Source organism: Pleuronectes platessa, chromosome 6 (genome assembly GCF_947347685.1).
Source record: "Pleuronectes platessa chromosome 6, fPlePla1.1, whole genome shotgun sequence".
NCBI classification, from domain to species: Eukaryota; Metazoa; Chordata; class Actinopteri; order Pleuronectiformes; family Pleuronectidae; genus Pleuronectes; species Pleuronectes platessa.
Genome location: NC_070631.1, coordinates 28,232,204 through 28,252,091, shown reverse-complemented (window position 1 = coordinate 28,252,091; position 19,888 = coordinate 28,232,204). Strand labels below are relative to the sequence as shown.

Sequence of the window (19,888 nt, the reverse complement as noted above, 5' to 3'; positions counted from 1 at the left end):
TGGGCATCTTATACTGATCTGTCTATTTTGGCAGAAAATCTCACATCCAGTGTAAGCACCAAAATATCTGTGAAAGTGTGCTATCAGAAGACGAACACTTGAATTTGAGGCAGCAGTCAAGAGGTGACTGTGCTTTCTTAAAGGGTTATTTCACCGAAAAATGTATATTCGCCATTGTGTGTTCACGTTCGTGCGCATGCACACCGCACAGGCTTGCGCTTGTATGCTCTTGTCCAAGGGGCACGTGACAACATCAGTGATACTCAGCACTAACTGCAGCAATGCTACCAAAAGTATTGACGCTACCGCGAACCCCGCGTGAGCACATGTGTGTGTACGTGCGAAAGTGAACGCAGCACCGGAGGAGGATATCAGAGGACATTTAGGCTAGAAACATGGTGTAACTGACGCTGTTTCAAGTCAAATTTGAATATCGGGGCTTATGGACACTTTTCTGTCTCTTAAATTTATATTTGAAGACGTGGTCTCCACTCTATTCAATTTTATTGGATTTCGCTGCAATGCTGTTTACCCCTGAAACGCCTCAAGTGTCTTGTGGACTCAAACACTTTATCCACCCCTCCATTGGCATAGTGGTGGCTAGGTAATGAGGGGATTTTCATTTTTCAGTGAACTTTCTCTTTGAGGTTTTATGAGTTTTGTGAGTAATATTTTAGATGACACCCTTAACTGGTTGGCTCAGGGATCACAACTATTGTTTTTTTTCACTTGTTTAAAGCTATACAGTAAACTTTTTTTCAAAATGTGAGGAACAAATGACAACTATATTACTAAAAGTGGAAATCCTTATTGTGGATTTGATTGGTACCATGGGGAATGTTTAAAGCTTGGACAGCTGCATAATTCGATCCTTAAACAAGCACTTACATAAAGTATAAAACATCTAAATATCAGCCCCATGAAGTCAGTCTATGACACACACACGTACACACACACACACACACACACACACAGATTTATTTGTATGGATGGCAGCAGGAGGTGCAGGTTGTGCTGGTGACCAGATATCATGTTGTTTAAACATGTCAGGCAAGCACTAGTAGGCCGGGCCAGTTTCGACCTGCAGCAGTCCCAGTACAGCTGTGTGGTCGGCCAGCTTCATCCTGCGCTGACTGGACAGGCTGACATTCTTTGCCAGGTAATCCACAGCAGCTGGAGAGGATGAGAGACAGGAGCAAGAGTTAATATCCTCTTCAGCTGCTACTCAGACACTCAACATTGTGACATCTTGAAGAAGAATATGTAGTGACTCTGGTTAAAGACAAACTCAGCAGTAGAGAGGTGAGTCAAATATGACTGTTTTGTTGTTTTGATGGAATTGGTGCAATGTATATACAGTACAATATACACAGTTGACCTTGTCAGGTATTATCTACCCCTACCTCTTCTTTTTTCGTGTGGGTGTGAAGGGAATAGTTTTGTCCAATATCTCTGTGTGACATAGGGGTTGGTCACCATCTAGCCCTTTAAACACCCCTTTAATCATATTGTATTCAGGAACTCTCTGAATATGAAAGGGTAGATGAAAATTCCCTAATGCTTTACGAACGGACCAAGTGCATCTACATGGCAACGGCTGATGGTAAAATGTTCATAAATGTAAGAAATTCTGCAAAGTAACTCCGATTCTTAGTCTAATCCAGTGGTTCTCAAAATGGGGGGCGCAGACACTCTCCAGGGGGGGCGCAATGTCACAGAGAAAAAAAAAAAAAAAAAAGGGGGCGAAATGCTAGGGGCTGGACTGACACAAACAAATCAAATACTACCAATCAAAAGAGGAGTGTTATCATTTGAATGCGAGTTGCACGTACACTACCGAGTATAAAAGTAACTGCAGGCATGGTCAGCGCTCACCCTCACTGAGACGACACCCTGCAGAGTTTCCTCTATAATTCAGATATTCATTGCTTTATAAACAGTCTTTTTAAAGACTCACTCCTTCCTTAGTAATACCTTCCTGCACTTGCAGTAGGCCTATTCGTAGCCTAATCTAAGGAGTAATTTGCTCCACATTCTTTTTTAGAAAGCTCATAGCCCCAAGAACTAACTTCTTCCAACTGCAGCTAGCCCTTTTCTCCGTAACACCTACCTTTACATCTTCAATCATTATCCACTGTGTTGCAACAAATAAAACACCAGCACTTGAATACTATTCTGTGTCCCTGTCTACATTGTGTACTGTTCATTTTGTTAGGAACCATTGCCTAGCACAGCCTTATTCATTTTTCGTGTGCAAGTCGCTCACAGCCACACATACAAACACACTCACAAGACCACGACGTTGCATTTAGAACTGTATTAACATCACACACACTGTATCAGCAAACAAACACTACCATGGACAAGTTTCTGATTCGTAAAAGTCAGGCAACCGATGCGCCAGTTGCGAAGAAGCCAAAGCTTCGCAAATATGACGAGAGCTATTTGCAGTTTGGTTTCACCGTCACTGGCTCGACTAAGCAGCGTCCTCATTGTGTTTTGTGTGCCGAGGTGCTGGCAGATGTCAGCATGAAGCCATGAAAATTAAAAAGGCACCTCGACACCAAACACCCTGACTTGAAAGAGAAGCCTGTGGACTTCTTTAAAAGGTAAACGTGATGGCCTCCAGCAGTAACAATCCACCATCTCCAAGCATAGCACTGTCTCCAAGCTATCTATCTATCTATATATTGTGGTGTATTGAGGGCGGTGGCGCCCCAACTACCCCTAACCAGCTTTGGGGGGGCCAAGCTTGTAAAAGTTTGAGAACCCCTGGTCTAATCCATTAACAAATTCATATGTAATTGAATTGCTGTAACAAGTATTTCAGGAAAATCGCTAATCGCGGCATCAAAAAAGGATGTCTGATTGAGAATAATAAGTAATGCTTCTTCATGTCCTTATATGAAGTTTGAATAACCTTCCGTGCTGATGTGATCAAGTTTTCAGTGCGGGACAGAAGTTTCTATGGACGGGACTAACGTTACTTTCAATCAATCAAATTTAATTTTAAAGCCCATATTCACAAATCACAATTTTTCTCATAGAGCTTTAACAAGGTGTGACATCCTCTGCCCTTAACCCTCAACAAGAGTAAGGAAAACTACAAAAAATAGCAACCTTTTAACAAGAACATAGAAACCTCAGAGAGAGCCACATGTGAGGGATCACTCTCCCAGGAAGGTGCAATAGATGCCACGTTAAATGGAGAGCATCAGAAAGATAAGGGTATCTGCAGCCTTGATTAGAATAAACAGTTTGTAGCATAATGAAAGGTAATTTAATTGATTGATTATTTCAGTAATGTATCTGAGGAGAAATATTGTATAGCAAGCAGTCTTGTTATAATCATAGTCCATGGTCAGCAGCCACCACGATCGTTATCCACCACCAAGATCGGATGCAACTATAGTCCACAGTCATTGTCCACTGCCGCCATCAGGATCCACCATCAGCTGCCACCTCAATCGTGGTCCACCACCATTATCAGATGCCAACATGATACAGGATCTGCCCTTATTATCACGATCAGCCAGCACGATACAGGATCCACCATTACGATCAGGATCTCTGATACTCGATCCACCATCATAATCCACGATGTGGCCGTAGCCAAGGCCCTGGATCCGCAGACTATAAGGCAAAGGGTCTCCAGGAAGAAGTCAAGCCAGTAACATGTATTGAGATATTCATTTCTTTGATGTGATAAGGAGGGAGAAGAGGAAGGAGAAGCTGGGAAGAGAAACTCTGTGTGTCATATGTCCCCTGACATTCTAGATCTATAGCAGCATAACTAAGAGCAGATTTAAGACAAGCCTGGACCGGCTCTCGCTATAAGCTTTATCGTAAAGGAAGGTTTTAATCTACTCTTAGACGTACAGATGGTGTCTGCCTCCCGAACTGAAAGTGAGAGTTGATTCCACAGGAGAGGAGCTTGATAGCTGAAAGCTCTGGCTCCTACTCTACTTTTAGAGACTTTAGGGACGACAAGTAAGCCTGAATTCTGGAAGCGCAGTGCTCTAGTGCAGAGGTATTTAACAGGTGGTCCATGGAGGTACTACAGGGTGGTTGCGAAATTTTTGGTTGATGAGACAATTTTTTATATTTTTTATATTCAAAAAATCAAATTTCAACCACTTTTTTTCAAACCAATTTTTCCCCACAAATTTAAATGTCTTTAAATACACATTAACATGAATCCAACATATTGAATCGGACAGATCAATGGAGGCAGAAGACGTTATCTTTCAGTCAGCAATGCACACATTCAGCAACAAACAATAATAAAAACATGAATAAATTTACCTGTTTATTATTTGAATAGCTTAGATTTCAATGCACAATAACAGGGTAGCTATGTTTATACATGGCACTAGGCCCAGTTTAGTATAAAACACAATTTTATACAATATATATATATATACTATATATATTATATATATAGAGCTCCATCTCTCCATCAGTTTGGGGGTCCTTGGCCTGAAAAACGTTGAAGACCCCTGCTCTAGTGGGATGATAAGGTACTATCAGCTCTTTAAGGTAAAAAGGCACTATATTATTAAGGGCCTTGAAGGTGTGGGGGATAATTTTAAATTCTATTCTAGATTTAACCAGAAGCCAATGTAGCGAAGCTAATACAGGGGAAATGTGGTCTCTTTTCTTAGTTCTTGTCAGGAAACGTGCTGCAGCATTTTGGACAAGCTGTAGAGTCTTTAACGACTTACTGCTGGAGCCTGATAATAAGGAATTTAAATAGTCCAGTCTGGATGTAACAAAGGCGTGGACTAGTTTTTCTGCATCTTTTTAAGAAAGGACATGTCTGATTTTTTAAAGATGTAACGCAAGTGGGAGAAGGTGGTTAGAGACATTTGTTTTAAGTTAGAATTAAGGGACAAATCAGGATCGAAGATCCCTCCCAAGTTGTTGATGACTGTTTCATTGGAAGCAAGGGCAATGTCATCTAGTGCAGCTATATCATTAGATAATGTATCTCTCAGGTGTTTAGGGCCAAGTATTAGAACCTCTGTTTTATCTGAGTTTAATAAAGGAAAATTGCGGGTCATCCAGGTTTTTAGGTCTTGAGACATGCTTGGAGTTTAGTTATTTGATTACACTGTTCAGGTAAACCTCCGGGTGCAGGGTTGGTTTTTTGAGAAGGGGTTTGATTACAGCTAGTTTAAAGGACTGTGGTACATATGCTGATGATAATGAGAGACTGACTATCCTCAGTAACGTAATATCAATTTGGGGCAAAATTTCTTTAAGTAATTTTGAATTAATAGAATCGAAGATACAAGTTGTGGCTTTACAAAATGATATTATTTTTGTCAGCTGATCTAGGGTGATCAGAGAGAAGCTGTCTAAATAATTGGTAAGATGCTCAGCTGTTTCTGAGATTTCTATTCTTGATAGGGAATTAGTGCAAACTGAGGGCAGGAGATGGTTGATTTTATTTCTTATAGTTATAATTTTATCATAAAGATAATGCTATTTAGGGATCGAGGAATACTGGGTTCGGTGGAGGTGTGACTGTCAGCCTGGCTACAGTGCTGAAGAGAAACCTGGGGTTGTTTTTATTTCCTTCTATTAATTTGGAGTAGTAGGCAGCTCTTGCTTTGTGGAGGGCCTTCTTATTTGCTTTAACAATATTTTTCCAGGCAAGGAGATTTTCAACACGGTTGTTGGAGAGCCATTTCCTTTCTATTTTTCTTGATGCTTGTTTTAATTCATGTGTGTTGGAATTGAAATAACTTTGAAATAACCAATGTAAACACTGACTTTATTGATCAATATATCAATCTGTCCCATCTCTCCTGCAGTTGTCAGATGTGTCACTATTATAACGTTGGATGATAACAGCTGATAGTTGATTTTGTTTGTCACTGTAATAACGTTGATTGGCTGCTGAGGAAGTAGCGAGTGGTGTCCCTATTCCTAGGAAATATTTTCTAAGCCTACCCCTTGTGGCTCAGTTTGAAGGGGTACACTCCAAGCGACTTCATTACTAGGGGTAGGGCCAAGGGAGAAATATTGGGACAGGGAATTAAACGTGAAAATAAAGGAACCTGTGACCCAGTGTGTCTCACTGATGTGTTTTTAATACTTTTTGCAGACAATGGAGTTCTATGGCACAGATAATTAAGAGATAAAAGGTGTTGATGTTCACATTCACACACATAAATAGAACCTAATCCACAAAACATACTTACATTGTATAGTTGCAGAATTGTTTGTTCATTCACACTGACTGACAACATAACACTGACAGAGAGACAAAAACAGCCAACAGTTCTGCTTCCACAAACAAAGATAGAGACAGGTAGTCACTTTCTTCGAAAAACCTGGCATTAATGCAAAGTATATTTTTCTCTTGGAGTGGTGGATGTTGCCCCTCCCTGGTTTAGCTAGCGATAACTTCTCTTTAATAGGGCTGAAGAGAGGGGGGCTGACAGCAGAAGGGATGTGACATGGTGTGCATGTGTGTGTGTTTAGGCTATTGGGGGCAATAAGTAAGACATGTCAGTTAGGATGTTAGTGTGCACAAAAAGGAAGCTGTCACTCGATGCTGAGGAATGAGAGAAAGAAGAGCACCTATGGGTGGGTAGGTCTGTCTGCCAAGATGCCAGTCAGCCAGACAGCTAGTGGGGGAGCAGTGTGTGTGTGTGTGCATGTGTGTGTATGTTTCACAAGGGTTTAGTAGGCCCTGTAAAGGAAGCTGTTTTTCCTGTCAGCCAGGTTTATACCTTAAATCCCTGTTGAGCAGTCACACCGAGAGTCCTCTGCCACCAAGATACAGCTCATCTGATAATACACACTAAAACATATGCACACATGTACAAATACAGGTGCAGGCACACACTCTAGCCTCAGCTATTTTGACACTATATACTTTAATCTGTCAGGAGCTTTCTGAATTAGAACAAGAGAGGAGTCAAATGTCTCAAGTAAACTGTTAAATCTGTCTGCGGGAAGGGGGTGGGGTGGGGTGGGAGTACAGCCCAACCACGAACTTTGCATCACAGAGGATCAGTCATAGCATAAGAGAGACTTTGCAATAGAAATGATTTAGTATATAGCTAGTTATCAAGTTGTTATAATCTGAAAATCCTGCTTTTAACCATAATACAGTGGTATCGTAGCCTGGATGCCAGACGAATTTAGCCCCGCCCACAACATTTTTGGTCGGGCAGTTCGGTCTGGAGTCGCTCCGTTGAGGAAAAATTATGCCCGACCGGGCCAATCAGATTGTCAGGGCGGGCTTTATACGATGATTGACAGATGATCAACGGTAACGTAATCAACCACGTCCTCAAAGTGCCCTTGGGTTGAATTCGTTTTCAACAAACATGCCTGCCGCTGGCGAGCTGAGATGTGTAGATGCTGCCATTGAGTCTGTTTTAAAAGACATCGACAGCGCATTCATTTTGAAAGAGGAACACAGAACGTGGAGGCGACGCCAAAGCACCGCGCTAATCCCTATCGCCCCGGCGCTTGGCTGTTCACAACGGACACTGAAGCGACGCTGAACCGCCGGGCAGCGCTAATAATATCACCCGTTGATCCAGTAGATCGCTGCACGGCTTTGTGCCAGTCACACCGGAGGCTGAAGCACCGCTCTGCGCCAAGGCTGCCTCGCGGTGCTTCAGCCTCCGGTGTGACCGGCACAAAGTTTTAACATGGGAGTGGATGGGAGCCAGCTGTTATTTAAGGCTTGGCGCTGCGCTGAAGCATCCGGTGTGAACCCGGGTTAGTAAATAACTCACAATGCGTTGCTTAGCATACGTCACATACTACGTTGCTCTGATTGGTTGTAGGTCTATCCAATTGAGCGAAGAGGAATTTTACTTCCTGGTCAGTTGAAACACGCCCCATAATCACAGCCCAATGGAGCGGTCTCAGACTCACATTCTGACTAGAATTGTGAGTCTGACAACGTCAGGCTAGTGGTATCGCATTTCCACCCCCTTTAATGCAGTTTGCACATGATATAATGTCATCTGCTGCGGAGTGAGTGGGGGAGCAGATTCACAGGTCTCCCAATTTATAAAATTGTATCTATGTGTCTTGATTGTGTTAAAACAATTAAAAAGTCAGACCCAGACCACATCAAAAATGAAAAATACCCCAACCAAAGTGATCCTGTCTCATGCGGCAAATAGGACCAGCAGAAGCATTGTGGCACTGAGTTTCTCTGAACTTTATACTAGGGGGCCAGGTGCGGAAAATCTGCCCACACATTCTTCTTCTCCGGAGAAACTACAGAGGATCTCTGGGGTTCAGTGCAAGTATGAAAGCAGCGATTGATTCCACCCTTAGTATAATAGATCCCCTGCTGCTCTGATTCATTCGGAGTTATGCCTGTCCATTGTAGTTCTGTCTCTCTCTTTGTTTGTCATTTGAGGGATGTGAATTGATCATTATTGGTTTCAAAATGCATGTGGGTATGTGTTTGTCCTTTGATAGAACATTACCTCAGACTCTGAAGTTCGGGCGTATGAGTGTTGTCTCTTTCACTTGAATAGTGTGTATGTTTGTGTAGTCTCCATGTCAGCAGCATTTGGGGGGTTCACTTACTTGCCCAACTTTAACGACATATAGACTGCAGCAGTGAACCACAGATCTTCTGGTTAACCTGCTCAACCTCTTGAGTCTGGTCCACTGCATTATTTTTCCAGTTAGTATGATATTATTTTATAAAAGAAAACCGGGGTCAAGCACCCAGTGCTGAAGAACCAACAGCGTTTCTTCTCTAAGCTACAGTGGATATGCTAAAGTGCCATCAAACATGTGAAAGGAGATACCCATTACATTACATGTCATTTAGCTGACACTTTTGTCCAAAGCGACTTACATTTTTAGTACACTCAACATTTATGAGGGGCCATTTAGGGGTTCAGTATCTTGCCAAGGACACTTAGGCATGCAGATGGGAAAGAGTGGGATTCAAACCGGCAACCTTCTTGTTGCAGAACACCCGCTCTATCCCCTAGGCCATTTGATCAATTGTGATATTACTATCATTGGCTGGTGAAATATAATTTAATCATTGCCCACAATTAATGGCGGACATTAGCCCAATTACACAACCACCAGCTGGGCTACCAGTCATTGTTTCTCAATATACCCTTAGTTTACTCTCCCTTGACATTCTCGGCTCAAACCAGCTCTGCTGTGAATAAACTCCTATGTAGTATTGCTTCTGCCACCTGCTGTGCTGTGGTTTGTTCCCTTCGTGTGCTATCATTTGCTTGAGTGTACCAGCCTTTTATGACACATCTCAAACACTGACTTGAGTCAAACCAGATCTATTATCACTTTTAACTCAGTATTTTAAATAATGTTAGTGATATTTAAATAAATACGATAGCTATTGTATATTTGTTGGCTAAAATAGGAGAAAAAAAGAGCAGAGGTAGAATCTTGTGGCCTCATGGTAACTCTTTATTAGGGTTCCATTGGTTTCCATGTTATTTTGTTGCTGGGTTGGATTCAATGACGGCTTGACCTTTGTGAAAAAGGTTGCAAGAACCTTGAAGAGCACCAACAATGTGAAACCCACCAATACAGTAACATACAAAATTGGGACATCTGAAAGAATGGACACCCATTAAAGCAATGTAAGCCATGTGAGTTATGAACAGATCGACAGTAGAGCTATTGGTGTAATCAAAAAAGCCAAAATCATGGCGTTAATCAGTAGTGTCAGTTACCAAGTTCAGGCCTCAACATTTTACTTAAAAATGAGGAAGGAGGGACATTCCCTTGATGGCAACAACAATACACATTTTAGATAGGGAGGACATGTGGCTTGAAAGAGTAGAGAGGGAAGCTATTTATGTCAAAGTAGAGAAATTATTTCCCATTAGATGTGGAGGGTCTAAAACATCACTTGTCGCTCACCCACAATGTTTCACTTCTTTAACAAGCATTCACACTTGGCCTAAATTGACTCCAACAAGTCTAAAGATTGTAAGGAGCAATAATGAACCATTTAACATTGATGACTTTAAAAACGACCCCACAGAAGTTAAAAGCACAAGTTTTCCCACCAGCCAGTAATAACTGAAGAGACCTCTTGGATGAGAGTATTTTTAAAAGTCTACAACAAAGTCCATTTGCCCTCGACTCATCTTTTATTGGATAGCGTATTTGGAGTTGTGCTTCTTAAATATGAGTTGGTCACTGTCTACTAATAAATCAGTGGTGCTCTCCATGGTGCTGAAACTCCAAACCTTATCATAATCCACAACTCCATAAATTTCTGATCTTCTTCATAAGTGTTGTTGCTTACACACTATTTTTTCCAGGTAACCCCACTGCAGCACTGTGTCTTGGGATGTAGTGTCCCACCATGCTAAAGTGATATTTTACACTGCCGTTGATTGTTCTTGTCAAAAATACACCATGAAGCGTCCACGAACGAAACACTTTTTTTATTTCCATTATCAGCACAGTTTATGTGCGTGTGATTGTTTATTTAGCTTAGTTTTCTCTCAGTGATTTGTGTCATTCTGTACTGTAGACTATGCTTGACTGCTAGCAGCAATACTTTGTCTAACTCTGAATAAATGTGGAATTATTATTTATTGGAATCATTTACTGAGTGGAATAACTGTGCGGTATCAATTAATGACAGAGAGCTTTAAAAAAGGGCATGTTTCATATAAAAAATGTGCTTAACCTCGGATAGCAGCACTCACTCTGGCCATACTGACTGTACTGGTAGCCGGCAGCTGCCACAGCTGAGTCCATGCTGTAGCTGGTGGTGCCATATGTAGGAGGGCAGTAGGACTGGGATGAGGGAGGGCTGTCCACCGTCTTAATAGAGGCCTCGGCTGAACGCTGGCTGCAGCTCCCTGAGATGACGTTGGATGGAGAGCAGTCCAAGGTGGCGCTATGGAGTGGTGAAATGGAGAAGTCATGTTGTGGTTGTGAGGAGACTCCACTTGGGTTACTCAGAATGCTCATCACCTGCAAAGACAAAGAATAGGCTTTCAGTAAGATTTTCATCAGGCTTCTTCTGATCACTTTTTACACAGCAAAAAACAATAGTCAGATTATTTTGAAAACTATAAGCAACATGTTAACAATGGTCGCAAAATATTCCATAATCATTCTTAGAAGAGGAACCCTTTCAAATGTAGTGAACTTTGGGCTTTAATGATAATATCTGACAACTCTGTAGTTACAGGATACAGCCACGTGTAGTCAGACAATCTGTCAGATTCAACAAAAACCAATAGCTTGGACAAACTTATTTGGAAGAAAAACTGACAATTATATTATAAATACCTCTTTAATTATCAACATCTGGTGTTAACATAACATTAATAGCAAAACGACTAAGACAGCTTTCTTCCACCTGCGTAATATTAAGACAATTTGGAATTAATTAAAAAGAAGATGAATACTTTATTATCAGGATGTCCCAGTAAGTCTGTGAAAAGCCTCCAGTTGTTACAAAATGCTGCAGCAAGAGTGCTGACAGGAACTAGAAGGAGAGATCATATTACCCCTGTCTTAGCTTCTTTTCATTGGCTCCCTATAAAATTCAGAATAGAATTAAAGATCCTGCGACATGTAAAACCCTAAACAATCAAGCCCCCTCATATGTCAAAGAGCTCATAACACTGTATTGTCCCAACAGATCACTTCTCTCTTTAAACACAGGCTCTCTTGTGGTTCCTAGAGTCTGTAAGAGTAGAATGGGAGGTAGAGCCTTCAGCTACCAGGCTCCTCGCGAGTGGAACCAGCTCCCACTCAGGGTTCAGGAGGCAGACACCATCTCTACATTTAAGGTTAGATTTAAAACCTTCCTTTTTGATCAAACCTATAGTTGGTTCTGGTTAGTCCTGAACCATCCCTTAGTTATGCTGTTATAGGTCTAGACTGCTCGGGTAATGGTATATGGTGTGTATTTATATAGCACTTTTCTAGTCTTGATGCATAACGTGCTTTACTGGTCCAGGATCTTACCCAAGCACACTTGGCGGTTCGAAGACTGGGATCAAACCGCCAACTTTCTGGTTTGAGCGCGACAGCTCTTATCCTTGAGCCACAGCTCAGAACATGCACTGAGCAATTATTGCTTGTATTATTATTATATTAACTGTTGCTGATATCACTAAAATCTTACAGCATGTGTTGGTGAATGCCATGGAGCTAATCTCCTCTGATTTACTACCTGTTTTAAAGAGGTCTTATAGAGTACAAATGAGGCTGCTGTACAATTTAAGATTATCAATACATGACATGATTTAACGTTAATGTGTTTACTGTAGAGTTGTAGGTTTTATTTTACGACACAAAGGTAACCTTGCTTATTGTTGCCGATTTCGTAGCCACCTGTTAAGTGTCTTCTGTTGAGTTACTGTCAGCAGCATAACTGAGTTAATCAAGCAATTCGATTTTTTAAATAAATTATTTAGTTATAGAGATTCAGTTGTAGATAATACAACTTTGACAGCTTTTTTCAACCTTGTTTTGTTTGTAATGGGAATGCTGGTATGTTGCCTGGTTGATCCGGTAATGGTGGTTTTGCTTTAGAGTAAAAAGAGTAAGTGTTGTTGGGGGAAGCGTGGCAGAGAGACACAGGTAGAGAAGTGAGAAGTATTCAGCAGCCTGGCACTTCTATTGAGGTTAACATGGAGGTGGTCTGTCACTGCATAGCAGCACATTGTGGTGCTTGTAAGTGGAAATTATTCAAATGTTCATATTTAGCATAAACTCACACACATCAATTAAAGGCGCCTGGATTAGGGGGTGAAATATTTGGGCGACCATAATAAAGAAAGCACCAGGGTTCCTGCTACTGTTGGAGAATAGCTTAAAATCTTCAGAGTTAAGGTGTGTCCTGAAACAGTTTGCTTCTGTGCTTAGCTACTATAAACAGTGGCCTTACTTACTATATGTATGTAGGTTTGTATTGATATTATAGTTGATAATATTTTCACCTTTGTTTAACAGTAACACGATTACCTAAATTCAGTAATAATCTGTTGAAAATGTGAATTGTGTGCTGGTCTAGTGAGACAGTTTTTAGATTAGATGTACAATATGATTTTTCAGTCACTTGTAATAGAATGAGTTAAACAATACTATCCTTGTTCACTCTCTTTCAGAGTGAAATGATCAGACAGACCCATCACTACATCATTACTGAGCCTTTCCAATGAAAATTACATGACATTTTAATGCAGACTATAAGCATTTCAGTACAAGGCATGTATGTTACAAAATACTTGTTCTTGGTGCAAGGCTGGCATCACGGCAAAACAAAATAAATACACAACTCTGGAGGCTGGTGTTCACTTGCACAGTCTGGTGAAGAGTTTACGTATGAGCCTACCTTAAACATAATGTGTTTTTTTTAACTGAGATCTGGTCCATCTTTCTGCCTGTACCTTACAGAAGTCCTGAGAGCTGAGGTATCAGCAAACAGAACACACATACACCACATGTAGAGGAGCTGCTATAAGCAGCAGCAGCACCAGAGTCAAGTTGGTTCCCTAGCTTGTACAGCTTTGCAGTGTGCTACATTGTCATCAAATGTATTATGATGATTATCATTTTTATTATTATTACTATTATTTTCTTTGTCAGATTACTTTGCTGCCACTCTAACATAAATCAATGATATATATATATATACATGTTTTTATGAAGACACAAGAAGACATTATTCATTGTTGTAGTGTGTTCATTTACAGTAAATGCCCTGTTTGGTAACATAAACGGTAAGTAGGCAGGACAAGGTGATATGAGGTGGGTAATATTTCTGGGGTTTTGGTTTTCATTATTTTAGATATTATTCAGTACTTCCCCACTTCATACCTGAAACTGAAGGAATATGATGCACAGATAATAATAACAGCTGTCATACCTCTAATGTGTTTTGAAGACGTTTTAATTCAGTCTATTCAGCCCCTGACAGTTGAGATTAACACACCACAATCATTAATGTGCAGAGTCTGACTCCACATAACCTTGCAAGATAGCGGCTTCGGTATATTTTGATAAAATGTTTGTACAATGGGAGGAAGATGCAACCTCCATCTTTATTTACAGTCAAATCTTCTTCTCAAATCTTCTTCTTGCTTGGAGGTGATACCTCCAAGCAAAAGTCATATTCCTCAAAGAAACTAATTTATTATCAGAGGAGATTGTGCGCATAAGGAAGAGATGGCCTGGGCAAATTCGACCTTCTTGCTGCTCCTCACAGGCAAGCGGAGTAGCAATCCTTATCCATAAATCAGTCCCCTTTAGGATTCCCAAACTTCTCCAGGATCCTGCGGGTAGATTTGTGGTGGTTGGGGAACTCTTTTGAATCAAGAAATTATTCTTGTAAACATTTATGGACCCAACAATGACAATGCCACATTCTTTAGTAACCTCTTCATGACCATTTCCTCTTTTAGAGGTGAAATAATTATGGGTGGAGATTTTATTTGTGCTCCTAACCCCCTTCTGGAGCGCTCATCGAGAAATGACTCCTCCCATACAAACACCCGAAGGTGATAGGCCACTTCATGTCAGAGCTGCATCTTTGTGATATCTGGAGAATTAGAAATCCCACCACACTAGAATATTCATGCCACTGAAACACACACCAAACACAATCCCGAATAGATAATTTTTTTATCTCTGGGACTCTGGCGGCCAATGTACAGGACTGTGGACACAAAGGCATAGTTATTTCAGATCATGAACTACTGTTTTTGCATTACCGCCTTACTTCACATGCCAGGGGCCAAACAGTGTGGAGGCTTAGCCCGAGATGGCTCCATGATCATAATTTTCTATACTTTGTGGAAAGGAATATTGAGTTTTTCTTTGCTACAAATACAGCTGAAACCTCAGCATCTATTAGATGGGAAGCCTTTAAAGCCTATATTAGAGGTGTAATGATTTCTTATACTAGTAGCAATACAAATAAGACGCATCTCCTTATAACTGAACTTGAGCGAGATATTAAAGACCTAGAAAGGAAGCTCTCAGTGAATAATACACCGGAGAATGTGCAGAGGCTCTCAGAATTAAGGGCTAAATATAATGATGTTACAGCAAGTAAGGCCTGAAACAGTATCACTCGGCTAAAGCAGACTTATGATCAGGGAGAATCAGCGGGTAAATTACTAGCTTGGCGGATTAAACACTGCAAAATGAAAGGGCTATCACTGAGATTGAAACTGAAAGCGGGACAACAACTAATCCAACAGAAATTAACAGAGCTTTTCAAAAATATTATACTTTATACGTCAGAGACCCCGGATAGTAATGTCCTACACCCCTTTTTGGATCAGCTCTTCTTTCCAACTTCATAGGAAATGGTTAAAGAGGAGCTAGACTCTCCCATTACAAAGGAGGAATTGTTTGAAGCGCTGTCCCATATGAATGGTGGGAAAGCATCAGGTCCTTCTGGACTACCCATTGACATCTACAAACGCTTTAAGGAGATGCATGTGCCTACGCTCTTTGATATGTTAGTCGAATCAATTGAAGCCGAACATTTACCACCCTCCCTATCCAATGCCTTAATAACACTGATTTTAAAGCCATATAAACCCCTCATAAAATGTGGGTCATATCGTCCTATTTCACTAATAAACTCAGATGCTAAGATTATAGCAAAGGTGTTTGCGAGACATCTTGAAAACCATCTTACGTCTCTGAACGCCTCTGACCAAAATGGTTTCATAAAGGGTCGTCAAGGTTTTCATAATATTCGAAGACTACTAAATATTATAGATGTGAGGAAGGAAAGCCCAGACACAGCAATAGTCTCCCTGGACGCCGAAAAAGCGTTTGACAGGGTGGAACACAATTATGAGGTTTGGGTTTGGTGAATACATCTGTAAGTGCGTGAAAATGTTATATCACTCCTCTAGCGCATCAGTCATGACAAACTTTGTAACCTCCCAACCCTTCAAACTCCAACACGGGACCAGACAGGGGTGCCTCCTTTCGCCCCTTCTGTTTGCATTATCAATCGAGCCATTTGCAATGGCAATTAGACAAAACAGCAGTATAACAGGTATCAGAATAGGGAATGTGGAGAATAAAATAGGACAATTCGCAGACGACAGTTTTATTCCTGACTCAGCTAAAGAGCTCTATTCCAAATCTCCTTAGATTAATAAATACTTTTGGATCAATTTCAGGATATAAACTGAATGAATCCAAGTCAAATATCTATTCTTAAACAATCAGAGAGAAGTTGCCCCCCAATACAAACCACATTTAAGAATACATCTAGTTTTACTTATTTGGGGATCAAAATTACTCATTCAACAGAGGACCTTGTATCCACTAGCTATAGCCCAGTGATATCAGGAGTGACTAACCTTATTAACAGATGGACAACCATGCCAATTTCAATCATTGGCGGGATTAATATCCTCAAAATGAATGTCCTACCCAAATTTCTTTACTTATTCCAATGCACACCACTTCCACCACCAACAAACTTCTTCCCAAATATGACTAAAGTCTTCAGAAATTTCATATGGAGTAACAGACGAGCAAGATTACGCCTCTCTCTACTATATCTGCCATACGACAGGGGAAGGTTGAAACTCCCCAACCTCAAATGGTACTACTGGGCATGCCAGCTTTGGACAACCTCCATCTGGTTCAGATCCAGTTCATCCCTCTCATGGGTGGCCATGGAAAGAGAAACTTCAGCCAACATACCTCTTCATATGTATCTATACTAAGATAAACCTGATAAACTAAAGAAATTCACAGGTTGGTTCATTTGTTTCCAACTCCATTCATGTTTGGCATGAAGTTCATAGCTACCTAAAGGTTCCCCTTAAGCTATCACAGTTCACACCCAGTTTGGGAAACAACAATTTTCATCCAGGGGCAAAAGACAAGGGATTTAAACTATGGGCGGACAAAGGTATTGGCCAAATAGCAGATCTCTTTAAGGAGGATGTTCTCATGCCATTTGAAGATATCAGAAGACAATTTTACATACCAGCTAAACATTTCTTCAAATACCTACAAGTCAGAGACTGCATCTATATGACCCAAAAAAAGCTCTCAATACCTGACCTCTCAGCAGTAGAAAAAATTATGGTAAGCCCTCACCAGAGAAGACTTATTTCCATCTTTTATAAGATTTAGTCATCTGGGTCACCAGAGTTATGAGAGGACAAGAGACTTGCTTGGTGCACAGACATAGGGGAGGAGATAACTGGGTCTGAATGGCAAAATATTGGTACCCAATCACAAACACAAACATCTAATTCAGGTTTCAGACTGTTACAGTATAAATGGTCAATGAGGCTGTATATCACTCCAGAGCTTTTTAATCATTTCAATGATAATATTCCTGATGTATGTATTAAATGTGAAACACATAAAGGGACGCTTTTCCATTGTTTATGGTCCTGTTCATAAGTACAAGAGTTTTGGAGTGAGGTTGTTGAGACGCTCTCAAATACATCAGAGGTGCCTACTACAAGCCAGACGGACTATTGCAAAAGGTTTGAAATCTGTACAGAGGCCGACCAGCAAAGGCTGGCTAGAGGACTTTGTACAAGTTATAGCCATGGAAAAAATTACATATTCACTGAAAGGAAAATATGCACAGTTTGAAGAGATGTGGACTTCCTTCTTGGACTTTGTAAAGGGCCCTCAATTTCTTAGGGCTCTAAATTGACCATACAGTCCCTGACAAAAGTCCTGTCGCTTGGGTACAAGTTGACCTTAAGTGCCCCTCAAATATATTTGTAATAAAAAAATGTTTACAAGAAATGGCTAATATCAATCCCAACAGCTTTTGAAATAATGTTTTGGTGCCAACGAAACTGCTGAAAAGCATTTTAACGTGCACAGCTTGGTAAAGCCCACTGAGTCAGTTTTTGCAAAGACAAAACTCTTGTCGCCTTGTCATATGATGCACCCAATCCTAGATTACATCCTCACCTGTGATCAATAATTGATCAATCAATTAGTGGGTGTGTATAAAAAGAACCCAAGCACACCAGACCTTCACATCAACTGCAACTTGACCTCTGACAACATGCCTAAGATTCACCCTGAGACCAAAGCGTTGATTATCAAGAGGCTGAAGACCAGATGCACTGCTGAGGTGGCTGACACCTTCAATGTGTCTCAGCGTCAAGTACAAAGAATAAGAAACAGATTTGAAGAGACTGGAGATGTTTTTGACAAAAACCCAGGTCAGGCAGACCCCGCAAGACAACTGCTCCGGAGGACCGTTTGTTGGCTAGAAAATCCAAGGCCAGCCCGTTCTCCACTGCAGCAGAGCTCCACCAGGCCTGGTCACCTCAAGTCCCTGTGTCAACCAGGACAGTTTGTAGAATTCTGTCTCGAAATGGCCTCCATGGTCGAATCAGTACCAGAAACCTGCTAAAAGGATGGATGCTGGAAAAGTGGCAGAAGGTGGATTTCTCAGATGAATCTTCGGTTGAATTACATCTCAGCCGCCGCAAATATTTCAGGAGACCTACTGGAGCCCACATGGATCCGAGATTCACCCAGAAAACAGTTAAGTTTGGTGGCGGAAAAATCATGGTCTGGGGTTACATCCAGTATGGGGGTGTGCAAGAGATTGCAGGGTGGAAGGCCTAAAATAGCCTAAAATATCAAGAAGTATTAGCTACCTCTTAAATTCCCAACCATAAAAGGGGTCAAATTTTGCAGCAGGATGGTGCTCCATTGCATACTTCCATCTCTACATCAAAGTTCCTCAAGGCGAAGAAGATCAAGGTGCTCCAGGACTGGCCAGCCCAGTCACCAGACATGAACATCATTGAGCCTGTCTTGGGTAGAATGAAAGAGGAAGCATGGAAGATGAAACCAAAGAATCTTGATGAACTCTGGGAGGCATGTAAGACTGCTTTCTTTGTTATTCCTGATGACTTCATCAATAAATTGTATGAATCATTGTCGAACTGCATGGATGCAGTCCTTCAAGCTCATGGAAGTCATACAAGATATTAAATATGGATCTCACCGCAACACTACTTAATTCACTGATGTTAAGCAACATATTTTTGTATTTGTAGTAAATTGTTTGTTCAATTTTCACATTACTCTCTGTAGGCGACAACACTTTTGTCTTGCCAAAATCTGACCTCTCTGTGTTCATTAAATGATCAATCTTTCTTCAGTGAAGCAAATTTATTTTAGTATATTAAACATAATTTGGGAGGTTGTTTTTTTGTCTGGTTGCTTCGTTCTTATGTTTACTGTATTTGTAACTTGTTCTTCCTTGAAAGAAAAAAAAACACATTTGTAACACATTTAAAAAAAAAAAAAACTATGAGCAAAACTACAAAGCACTCATAGCCATCACATTGACCTGAGTGAGTAACATGACTGCAACAGTTTTGCCTTCTGATGTCATTGTGGCATTGTGAAAAGTGAGGCTGCATAAGATGGGACATACAACTGCACTTCGGTTCATAGAACTGACTGAGAATTTTGTTGTTCTTTGTGCACATTACATTTCCACTTTCTAAAATGGTAATTTAAAAAGTAGTAATTTGCATAAAAATCTGAGGATAAACATTTACAGTTAACAATGGCACCTGAAAATATGGGGGAGCGGGGTAATGTGAGACATCGGATAATGTGAGACATCCCCTGTATCTAGGCAACGAAACACATTTGTGGTCATGTGACCATTATGTTTTCAAGCCCCTCCCATTCCCCCCTTGCCATGAAGGAGAAGTTGGTGCTGGTACTGTGGTAATTATGTTTTTTCACCCCAAAAAATTTTTTGCATGTAAAAGTAAAATAAATTGCTTTGAACTTAATCAACTGTTGTGTCAAAAAAAACTGATTCAGGAAGAAAAACTTATATCATACATGTTGATGAACTTCCAACATATAAAACCATGTGATTGATGCT

At 40.7% G+C, this 19,888-nt stretch overlaps 1 protein-coding gene across 3 annotated transcripts in view; it reads right to left on the bottom strand.

Moving 5' to 3' along the window:
• Positions 1-1,057: 1,057 nt before the first annotated feature.
• Positions 1,058-19,888, bottom strand: part of LOC128442388 (paired box protein Pax-7-like) — a 62,962-nt gene continuing 44,131 nt past the window's right edge. For 2 of the 3 annotated variants that reach the window (XM_053424822.1, XM_053424823.1), the window contains exons 8-9: positions 10,701-10,971; positions 1,058-1,173 (exon numbers count right to left, since the gene is read on the bottom strand). In XM_053424822.1, coding sequence (XP_053280797.1) covers positions 1,058-1,173; positions 10,701-10,971 — 387 coding nt within the window. Of the gene's footprint in view, positions 1,174-10,694; positions 10,972-19,888 lie in introns of all 3 variants that reach the window. The other variant, XM_053424821.1, reaches the window with a different exon arrangement.